This window comes from Neoarius graeffei, chromosome 5 (assembly GCF_027579695.1).
Source record: "Neoarius graeffei isolate fNeoGra1 chromosome 5, fNeoGra1.pri, whole genome shotgun sequence".
NCBI lineage: Eukaryota > Metazoa > Chordata > Actinopteri > Siluriformes > Ariidae > Neoarius > Neoarius graeffei.
Genome location: NC_083573.1, coordinates 32,988,843 through 33,000,850, shown reverse-complemented (window position 1 = coordinate 33,000,850; position 12,008 = coordinate 32,988,843). Strand labels below are relative to the sequence as shown.

Genomic DNA, 12,008 nt, shown 5'->3' with positions numbered 1-12,008 from the left:
ATGATGTGACATGTCGTACAGTGCTGTCAGGGAGCTAGAACACTGTACTATTCTGGGCTTTTCTGCAGCAGTGTCCTCTGGACACGGAGCGGCAACATAGAACGCCGTGAAACGCTGTCTAACGTCAGCTTTTGCCTGACCAGCGAGTTCTGTATGTACTCCTGTTGCAATGGACAGAGGGTTTAATCGTTCCTGCAAAAACATGCAGTCTTTAATCCCTTAAAATATTTGAACACGCCACAGCTGAGTCAGTGTGAGACACAGACCTCATGCTGGACCGGTTTCTCAACGAGCGGCTCAAAGGGCCAGTTGTGTGTGTCTCTCGTCTCTCTGTTTGAACGCTTCCTGCTTTCCTACACTGTTCTGTTTCTGGATTCTGTCGCTTCCTTCTTGTCACACCTTTTCATGACTCTTCAAACCTGTCATTTTTCTCAGCTTCTTCTAAGATGTCTCGCTCTGACTCGCAGTCACTGCACAGACTCACACAAACACGGTATAATAGCGGTCACAGAAAGGTCCCTATCCAGCAGGTCTTGGATTAAATGGTAGAATTGATGGATCTGGCCTTTCTGTCACCTAGAACAGACATTTCCATCAGTCGCCAAACCGCCAGGCTTTTCAAGAACGATCAGAAAGCGTGCCGTTATTTGACGCCAGATGTAATTTTATTATAACCCCAATATGGGAAAGGGTTTATTGATCTTTTACAATGACACTACGTTAATAATACGATGGCGAATTGCTGTAAATGTTGCTAAAAATAGTGTTTGACAGGGATATATTTGGACTTGCAGTCTAGGCTGGTTAATTAGACTCGGGGTGTGAACAACAATGAAATGAGATGACTCGCATTCTGCATGACACTAAAGCTAGGAACATGTATCTCACTGCATTTACAGGTCTTCATATACACTACCGTTCAAAAGTTTGGGGTCACTTTGAAATGTCCTTATTTTTGAAAGAAAAGCACTGTTCTTTTCAACGAAGATCACTTTAAACTAATCAGAAATCCACTCTATACATTGCTAATGTGGTAAATGACTATTCTAGCTGCAAATGTCTGGTTTTTGGTGCAATATCTCCATAGGTGTATAGAGGCCCATTTCCAGCAACTCTCACTCCAGTGTTCTAATGGTACAATGTGTTTGCTCATTGCCTCAGAAGGCTAATGGATGATTAGAAAACCCTTGTACAATCATGTTAGCACAGCTGAAAACAGTTGAGCTCTTTAGAGAAGCTATAAAACTGACCTTCCTTTGAGCAGATTGAGTTTCTGGAGCATCACATTTGTGGGGTCGATTAAATGCTCAAAATGGCCAGAAAAATGTCTCAACTATATTTTCGATTCATTTTACAACTTACGGTGGTCAATAAAAGTGTGACTTTTCATGGAAAACACAAAATTGTCTGGGCGACCCCAAACTTTTGAACAGTAGTGTACAGTCCTCTTTAAATTATAGCGCCACTGCTATTGGTCTCACACTCCGTCTTTTTCTCTTCTCCCCGCCTTCCTTTCCAAACAGAAACCACACTGAATCCAAACCCCATAAGTGTCCGCACTGCTCGAAGTCATTTGCCAACACCAGTTATTTGGCCCAACACGTGCGGATCCACACCGGAGTGAAACCATACACCTGCTCTTACTGCCAGAAGACATTCAGGCAACTCAGCCACCTACAGCAGCATCACAGGTAGCCTCTCCATCTCCACATTTATTTATTTATTCATTCATTTTAACTCGTCCTTTAATTCACTAAAGGAAACATGCTTCCCCCCCCTCCCCCCTTTCAATGATCCAAGTAAACCCGTTCTCATTTGTGCAGAATCCACACAGGAGACCGGCCGTATAAGTGCACCCATCCAGGCTGTGAGAAGGCCTTCACTCAGCTCTCAAATCTTCAGGTATAGAGAACCAACTCCCTCATTTACAAATCTAGTAATGGAAGCTATTGTTATTATTATTTGTATCCAGCGATACAAAATATGGACAGCATGTTTATATTTAAATAATATCGGCTGGTGTTGAGTAGTCTATCAGATCTATTCCATTCAGATACTCGTCTTCGACCCGTTCAGTATCATGCTAGCTGAATGGAAGAGATCTGATAGACCACGAAAGAAGCCAGCCAATATTATTATTCATAGACATTTGATGGAACAGTTATAGCTTTTACAGAAGGTTAAGAACGGGGGGGGTAACTTAATACTGAATGTTGATTCTGATCGAATGGAATTCAATGTTCTGTCAATCCAGTGTTCAAAGTTCTAACAAAAATGGTACAAGTCCAAAAAGCCTGAACAACCACCCAACTTGTATACAAGCTCTATCCAGGTCGACAGTTCAAGTTCAGTTACTTTTGGCCGTAGTTAATTGTTACATCGCAGTTGTTCAAAACAAAAGGGTTTCTGAGTGAAGTCCACAAGTGACGTCCTCTTGTAAAAGTCTCCGTCACTTTTCCTCGCCTCCAAGTAGAACTTTGATAATATTTCCGCTGTTGCTCTCTTTTCCAGTTTTTCGATGTCCGTTGGTCTGTTTTTCTCTTGTAAATATGCGTGAAGAATATCCAGTGACGTTTTTGTAGCCTTTCAGGTGTTCAGCACGTCCGTCTCTTTAAATCTTCCGCTTTGAATGAAGCAAACCTCACCGCCATGTTTGTTTACAAACTGTCAGTCACTCGCAAGCGTGGAAGTTTTATCTCTCCGGCGTGTCTCTCTTCCAGTTTTTTGATGTCCGTTGGCATGTTTTTCTCTTGTAAATGTGCGGGAAGAATACATAATGAAGTTTTGGTCGCCTTTCGGGTGTTCAGCGAGTCTTAGTTCTAGTTTATTTATTTAGTACTTAAACCAAGCACTGAATTAACCCTGTCTTCTTTCTCGCTATCAGCCGACAAAGAAATGATTGTGCGCACGCGCAGCAGAAAAGTTTTGTCATTGGATGTTCGCGTGTGACATCGTGTTGTCTTGACAACATGCAATATTGCATGCTCATTCTCCATTGGGGAGAGTGGCGTAACACATGGAGGATAAGTGATAGGATATTGCGTGCCATCAATAAACCCGCTAGAAGGGAATAGAATACACGTTATTTACGAGCTGGGAGGTCCGTATGGTGAAATACCGTGACTGAGGTCTTGAAAGTACTGAGCGAGGCCCTCTGGACCGAGGTCAGTATTCAGGGCCAAGGTCACGGTATTTCACCATACAGACCGACCTTAAGCTGGTAAATAATATATTTATTTTTTTCTTTACCAAATTTTAACAGAAAACGAGAGCGCCCGAAAGGGAAAACCGAGCCGAGCCACTATTTTGAATTCTCATTCACGGCTGTAATGCAAATTGCTTCCTCCTCGGTATACAAGTGCACTTCCATGGCAGGAAAAAACCTACATTTTGCTGCCTATGTAGTCCCCTATTTATACAAAATTGAGTCATTCAGGATTCAGCCATGTTTTTGCTCGGCGTTAGCAACAGTTACAGGTTTTTAGCTTTCTCCTGAAATGTTTTCTTTTATTTCTTCCTCAGGATAGTAAAACTCGCTTTCGCTGTGAACGCTGTCGTTATCGCTATCCATGCCGTAAAATTAATGCTATTCTCCTGAGAAATGCGAAAATAAATGTTGACAAAAATTGCTACTATGTTGTTGCTGTGAATGAGCAAATTGCCAGAGGTCCATAACCGGGGTCCGTATCGTAGGATACGGACCCACTCGCCAGCCAATCAGAGCGCAGGATTTGATGGAAACCGGGCCGTGAAAAAAATAAAATGGTTTTTATTCCATAGAAAAAGTGGCCCGTATGTATAATTGCTTATGTTGCCACATACTGCCCTGGAGTACATTATAAACATTTGTTTGGCATAATTTTTACGAAATGTATGTGTATGCACTAGGATTCACCAAAACAGCCACAGAACAAATGCACACACACCCTCATCATGAGGATCTGAGACTTTTCAGAAAGGTTACAGCATGTGATACTGGTTAAGGAAGGAGTCACACACATGACAGGCCATACTGTTATAAAAAAAAAACTATACCACAGCGATTTGCCAGCTAGTAATTTTATAATTTAATGAAGGATACATCAGTTTCTTTTTATAGTTACATTTGATGTTGTGAAACATCTGTAATACTAATTAGTACTTATAACAGCAGTCTTTCCTCTCCAAGTTAATGACAAAAAAAAAAGTCATGTGACTGAGAAACTAGGACGCACAAACTTTGCTGTCCTGAATTGTTTCCTGTGATGGGGAAACTTTACAAAGCACAGTGTTTGTTAAAAAGTACTGACACCTGAGACGACTCCTGTAAATATTATCTCCAAATAGAAAAAGTGTGACTGTCTAGATCAGGGGTATCGAATATACGGCCTGAAAGATTCTAATCCAGCCCTCTAAATTAATTTAGCATGCGTTTTACATTTAAAAATTGTCTTTAAAAAAAAAAAACGTCCTGTCCATTATTCCACTGTGGAGAAAGTTCTAGCAGTAAACTCAGGGCCACAAATGTTTTTCATGGATGCAAACGGCGTGTAGCCTAGTAAACTAGACCCAACCGCCTAGCGGCCAAAAATATTTTTTGCCTAGCAAATGGGTCTAGCCTTGCCCCATATAAACAAAAACACCCCGGGCATCAAATCGTGCCGGCCAATCACAACGCAAGGTTTTTGTTTGGATTCTTTGGGCGGGCTTTTGCAGGAGTGACAAGGCTGCGTGACGCTGGAGAAAGCGCAACAGGAAAGATGGCTACGGCTAGTGAACAGCGCGCGTTTGACTCCGCTTTGGAATCAGTTTTAGAAGAATTAGACTTGGAGTTTTCGTTGAAACGTGAGCAGGAAGAGGCTCTCCGCTCATTCCTTTTCAAGAAGGACGTTTTCGCTGTTTTGCCGACCGGCTATGGCAAAAGTCTGATCTACCAGCCGGCTCCGCTCGTAGCCAAAAGGATGGGGCTAGTTTGTGCAGTACGAAGAATTAATAAACAGCTTTGAAACATTACTTTTTGATTGTTTCTTATTTTCCCGTTATTTTAAATTTAAGGGAAATTATTTCACCAAACACCACTAAATAAAAACTCTCAAAAACAGTTTAAGCAAACCCTTGAAAAAAATGTGTATGTGGTACAGACTCCAAACTTGGTCATTACCTCCAAACTTCTTAATATCTAGAACCTGTTTATTAATTAATACGCATTTTGAAAAATTATTTAATTTCAAGGCCTCCCCCACTGCTTTTTGTCGCTCTGACTACGTCACAGTCACTGTTGCGCTGATTGGTCAGAGCGTTGGCCTATACGCACAGAGACAGTTTGAAAGACAGCGGGTTGTTCCTCCTACCCGCTTCGGAAATGTCTACAGATCGAGGCCAGACTAAATATTCACATTTAGTCTGGCTTGCCAGGCTAAACGGCGCGCCTTTTGGCAGCCTTTTTCACGGCTGTCTGGGGGACTTGTGTGAATCGCGCAGATCCGATGAGTTTGTTTTTTGAGGGGGCGTTGGAGTGTCTGATTATAATTTCATCAAAGTAAATTCTGTATTAAAATTACTAAATAAGCAAATGCCGTTACAGTCCATGAAACATAGGAAGTATAAGTATGAGAAGAAAACAGTAAATCAGAAAGCTGCACACGTAAAGCCAATTGGCTGCGCGCCATTATCTGCTGCTGACTGCACTTCACTGCACGCGCAACGATTTCCATCAGTCCAACGCAAGTTACGCAATTGGCTTTACGTGCGCAACTTTCTGATTTACTGTTTTCTTCTCATACTTATACTTCCTATGTTTCATGGACTGTAACGGCATTTGCTTATTTAGTAATTTTAATACAGAATTTACTTTGATGAAATTATAATCAGACACTCCAACGCCCCCTCAAAAAACAAACTCATCGGATCTGCGCGATTCACACAAGTCCCCCAGACAGCCGTGAAAAAGGCGTCATCCGGCAAAAGGTGCGCCGTTTGCATCCATGGTTTTTGCAAAACGAGAGACATGGAAAACTTAAATGTAATTGTTCATTAGGGAGCTTAACCTGATACTGTCAATGTCTCTTTCCAAAAGAACTAATTCAGCATTTCATATTAACAGAGGCGAGTTCTTATGCAGTCACAACTAACAGCCCCTTTTTAGTTTGAGTTGTTTTGTGTAGATTTGACATTACCCCATTTAAACCTGTTGCAGGTTTACTACAGAATACTACAGAATGTGGAAAAGTACTTTTTGCAGATAAACAAGGACATTTTAGAGGCGCTGTTAACGTATTAGTGGTTTTGTTTTGCGGTCCGACCCACTTGACGTTGGACTAAGGGCCTCTGCATGCTCTTGCGGCAAGGCTTTCGCAGATAGCTTTTCGCAGACAGTTGTAATTTATCGTTGAGCGGGGAGTAATAGGCGTGCGCGATGTTATTCACCGCCACAACCAGGGCTTTGAACCAGAATTTTTTTTCCTATTGGTTCGTTCCGAACAGAAACAGAATTTTAACGTTTCCGGTTTTGGGTTCCACCATTTAATAGACGTTCCCGAATCGGTTAGAACAAAAAAATTTCGTTCCTGGAACGGTTAATTACGTTCCCTGTCAGCTGTTTAACAAATGGCTTTAAAGTTATGTCTCTGTCTCATCCAGCTTAAGCCAAATGTAGGCTAATTCTATTACAACCTTCATTAAATAAGACAAGAAATAATTCAAAACAATTATTATTTCAAATGTTGGCGATTTGGATTCTCAGTATGTCTTCCCATCTACACAAACAGAAAAAGTGCCAAAAATGAAAGATAATTCGTTTAGTGTGTTACCAAAGGCTAGTCAGGCCCTATGCACTGATAGGCTAACAGAGGTTAACGTCATTTAATGTTCGCGAGCCCCTCATTAACGTGGACAAATATATTGATATCCTGTTTGAAATTGACGTTTTTGAATAACGATAGACTGCAATATTTACCTCTTATTTAAGATGTGGAGACGTGATAGTAGTCCACCCTCCCGCTCTCTCCGTTCAGTCAGCGAACGTCACACAGGAAGTGAACCCCAGCGGGTTGTAGAAACTTGCGCAGGAGAAGAATGACTTTTTTATTTGTAGGCTACAGAAACTTTGAGGAACGAAATAAAAACCGGTATTAACCAGTTACCATTATTTTTAATAAGCGTTTCTGTTCCGGAACATAAAAAATAAAGTTTCTGGTTTCGTTTCTGTTCCATGTGAAATAGAAAAAGTTCCCGGTTTTCGTTCCTTGAACCGGTTCAAAGCCCTGGCCACAACGCAAGGGGGCGCGAAGTCGCGAAATCGCTAGGAGTAGTTGGTGGGTGTGGTTAGTGGAGTGTTTATCCTCCGGTTACTTATAATGACTAGAATTGGAGTCGTATAGATGTACGTACTTCCTCACTTCCTCGATCAACCGCTCTTCGTGCTGCTCCATCTTCGCTTGTGTTTTTAAAAATGGCAGTCGTGAAAACAAACCAAACCGGGAAAGTAGGGAAGCGGAAGTGCGTGTACAGCGGATGTAGAGTGGACCAATCAGAGCCCTCTTGTCTGCAACGCTGTCTGCGAGGCTTCTGCTGTGGTCACAACTTTTGGGAGGTGCGCGCAGAGCGTCTGCGAAGGGGGGGCTACGCAGACGCCATCTGCGAGGACTGGGTTGTCAGCATAAATTGGCCTTAAGCGTAACGTAGGCCGTTACAGAAATGAGTTTCACGCCTCTGGTCTAAATGCAACAAACCTGTGGCAAGATGCGTTTAGGTTTGGCCAAGAGTTTCTTGGCTTGCCATCAACTGATTTGTATGAATTGGCTCTCTGATGTTTTCACTCCCACTTTTACCAGCTTTTCAATGTTTGCCAAAAACAACTATCATTTTTACTTTCCTAACGATAGGCAAGATAGGATAGAGATTTATTTATTATTTATTTATTCTAAATTGCTGAAATTGTTGATGTTACTGCCCTGTACACGTGTTCTACAGGAGTCCCTCAGTTTCAAACTTTACTGTCTCAGGGACAGGACCATCACTAGTTATGCGAACCATTTTTCACAGTTATCCAAGTACGAGTGTGTTAGTTGGAATTATTTGATACTATTTTGGTAAATTTTCTACTTTAGCAAGGGCGGGGTTTCCATGGTATTTGGTTTATCTAGAGTGTAAATGAAATGGACATGCACTACCATTCAAAAGTTTGGGGTCACCCAGACAATTTTGTGTTTTATGGAATGCTCGGAGTATACGTAGACCTCCTCAGACTCAAGATCACATGATCTGAAACGGGTAAACACAAATCCAAAAAGGTGGTCTCTGTTAGTTCTACTAATGGGACCAGTGATACAAATTGGACCCAAAAAAAAAAAAAAACCACCCCTCAATAAAATGACAAAAGTGTCCACGATTACTATCGCAAATCATCTTTCAAGGTGTGGTAAACGAAGGTTTCAAATGCTACAGCGCACACGACTATCAAACGATGCAAATTCATTTGTAAATTTAATAATTTCTTACCTCCTGAAGTCTTATCACTCAGAAAAGAATGAAATGATCGAGGACGATCAGTTGAATTCTTATTGCAGCCACGAGCTGCGCAATAATGTACCATTTTTTGAGTTACACCTCAGACTTTGTAGTTCATGACTAGAGATAATCCATACGAACACATGAGGCGTGTGGGTGTTTGTTTACCCATTTCAAACCACGTGACCACAGCGCTCCATTGGAGTCGAGGGAGGTCTATTAGGAGAAAAATCAAACACGGTACCTTTTCCTAACTCATTCTAAAAAAAAAAAAGCTGTTCATTTTTGCACTGGAGCTCACCAGAGTGAACGACAAGAGCCAATTCAAATCTACACTACCGTTCAAAAGTTTGGGGTCACCCAGACAATTTTGTGTTTTCCATGAAAAGTCACACTTTTATTTCCCACCATAAGTTGTAAAATGAATAGAAAATATAGTCGAGACATTTTTCTGGCCATTTTGAGCGTTTAATCGACCCCACAAATGTGATGCTCCAGAAACTCAATCTGCTCAAAGGAAGGTCAGTTTTATAGCTTCTCTAAAGAGCTCAACTGTTTTCAGCTGTGCTAACATGATTGTACAAGGGTTTTCTAATCCTCCATTAGCCTTCTGAGGCAATGAGCAAACACATTGTACCATTAGAACACTGGAGTGAGAGTTGCTGGAAATGGGCCTCTATACACCTATGGAGATATTGCACCAAAAACCAGACATTTGCAGCTAGAATAGTCATTTAGCACATTAGCAATGTATAGAGCGGATTTCTGATTAGTTTAAAGTGATCATTGAAAAGAACAGTGCTTTTCTTTCAAAAATAAGGACATTTCAAAGTGACCCCAAACTTTTGAACGGTAGTGTATTTGGAATTTGTATTTAATTATTCGCTGAAGGCAAAGTGAATATTGGTGAATAACGGGATGAAGTTGAGGTTATTATTCACCGATATTCGCTTAGTCTGAGGCAGATAATTGTTTTAGTATAAACGCACAGGTGATTTTTTTATTTTTTTTTAAATCATTTTTCAAACTTCAAAAGCAGCATGCAAATGTAATAACGACGCGGCGCAGTCGCATTGACAGTTAAATGTTAAATACCCCTACACAACATCCACCCATCCCTTCCCTCAATGCCTTCACATTACATTTATCAACACACACTCTCGACAGATCTTCACTAAACTCGGCATGTAGGTACAGGAGAGCCACAGTTTGGCAGAACTCAGAAATTCCATATTTGGGCCCCAGGGGGTCCCCGGTGGTGTATGTTTGGATTTTTGTTTGTCTTGGGTTAACGTCACCATTTCTCGACGGCTCTTCACCAAATTTGACATGGAAGTCTGGGGGCGACCCAGAATTTTGCAAAACCCAGTAGTATATCAGATATACCACGCAAAAATTATTAGTATTATACGTACACATTCCTTTTGGGTGTGTCTCTCTTTTCCGGCAAACAAAGAAATGCTTCTGTGCATGCACAGCAGAAAACTCTGGTTGGATATTCGCATCAGCTCCGACGTGTGACGTCATGTTGTCTTGACAACCATGCAGTATCACAAACCATATTCAACGCTCATTCTCCGTTGAGTAGAGCGACGTAATACATGTAGGATAAGCGATGTGCTAACAATATTGCATGCTGTCGAACCAAATGAACGAAACCCGCTAGAAGGGAACAGAACACTTTTTTTTTTTTTTTTATTCCATTGAAAGTGTCCTGTATGTATAATGGTTATTTATAGCATTAGTTAAAATGACCATGAAAGTTGATGTAAGCTAACGTCTTAATTGACACTTAAATGTTAAATACCCCTGCATTGACTGTTTAATCAATCCGTAACTAAAGAGGAGTCTGTTTAGTCCATTTTTGATAAAACAAAATTGAATTACAGCATGTTTAGTAAATGTTTAACTGGCGTAAATATTATAACTCTTTTTGCTTCACTTCTGAATTAACAACCCAAAACGTATTACTGATGGTGTTGGTTCATGTGAGTCAGTGTGAGTGATTGTATGAACATTAATGCAGTTATTGTGTCTTTATTTGATTTATTAATGTGTTGATGTCAGTTAAAGGAACCTTGATGTTGTAAAGCATTACCCATGAATATTGTACAACTTTGACTACGTTCAGACTGCACCCTGAAACGACCCATATCCGATTTTTTTGCCCATATGCGACCTGTATCCGATTTGTTATTGACAATCTGAACGACACAGATGCGATTTTTTTCACATGCGACCCAGGCCGCTTGGATATGTGGTCCTAATTCCGATGCATATCCGTTATTTTCACATGCGGCTGCAGTCTGACCGGACAGGTCGCATTCATGCGACCTACACGTCATCAACAAGAGACAAACGTCACTATTCTGCGTTGGCTAATCCCGCCTCTTTGGTGGAAAACAACAACATTTGTACAGTTTTCAGAATTTAAATAGACTTTTATAGAATTGATCAAGCTAATGGTGGATTTGGTAGGGACCTGGATGTTAAACCATCCTGTATTACAAGATTATAAGATTGTTCTGGAAATTTCCAGTAATTTGACACTTTCGGTCTCATTAGTCTGCTGCCCACATTAATCAGATTATTGTGAGAGTTCCGCCGCCGCCACAAAAACCACATCGCCAGGTCTCGCCTCATCTCTATCGCAAACTGCACTGGTGTTTCTGCACCTTGAGCCAGCGCTGAGAGAAGTTGCAGAATTCAGCTGGCTATAAACAATCTAAATAAATATTTATAAAAATGTAGAAAAAGTTTATTAATATGACGAAATAAATATGTGCAAATTATAAAGCCTGAATTAAGAGTTTGGTAATACAGCGGCCGTATCCCAAATGACTGCCTACTGAAGCTCGAGTGCACTATATAGAGTTTAAAAATCCATTACTTCCTAGTAACATGTAGTGCACTTATATAGAAATTAGAGAGACATTTAGGAGTCAACCCTCGTTACCAGGCTACACGTTTTCATTTCAGTTCAGAAACAAAAACACACACGAGACCTCACACTTTAACCAGATAATTAAACAAAAAAATCATTAAACATGAAGAGTGCGCTTTTTTTTTGTTTGTTTACGTATTACGTAGATGTGCTTATTACGTGTCAATTTGCGCATGCGGGACACTTTTGGGTCGTTTTCCGTTCATATTGGAGATCGCATACAAGTCTCATATAATTGGTAATGTGACCGGCCTAACAAAAAAATCGGATTTCACAACAAATCGGATATGGGTCGTTTCAGGTTGCAGTCTGAACGTAGTGGTTGAGACTTATGGTAAATTGATAAAGATGGACATTTGGGTCAGATATCAGCCTTTTTTTTTTTTAAATTATTATTTATCCATTATTCACAGTCTCACCGTCGCCAACACAACAAAGACAAGCCATTCAAGTGCCACCACTGTAACCGTGGCTATACGGACTCCGCGAGCCTCGAGGTTCATCTCTCAACCCATACGGTGAAACATGCAAAGCTGTACTCCTGCGGCCTATGCAATCGCACGTACACTTCGGTACG

General features: G+C 40.9%; 1 protein-coding gene across 2 annotated transcripts in view; it reads left to right on the top strand.

The window, feature by feature from the left end:
• The window catches only part of znf384b (zinc finger protein 384 b), a 60,887-nt gene that overhangs the window by 47,594 nt on the left and 1,285 nt on the right, over positions 1-12,008 (top strand). For both annotated transcript variants that reach the window (XM_060921573.1, XM_060921572.1), the window contains 3 exons: positions 1,524-1,691; positions 1,824-1,902; positions 11,845-12,003. In XM_060921573.1, coding sequence (XP_060777556.1) covers positions 1,524-1,691; positions 1,824-1,902; positions 11,845-12,003 — 406 coding nt within the window. The remainder of the gene's footprint in view (positions 1-1,523; positions 1,692-1,823; positions 1,903-11,844; positions 12,004-12,008) is intronic.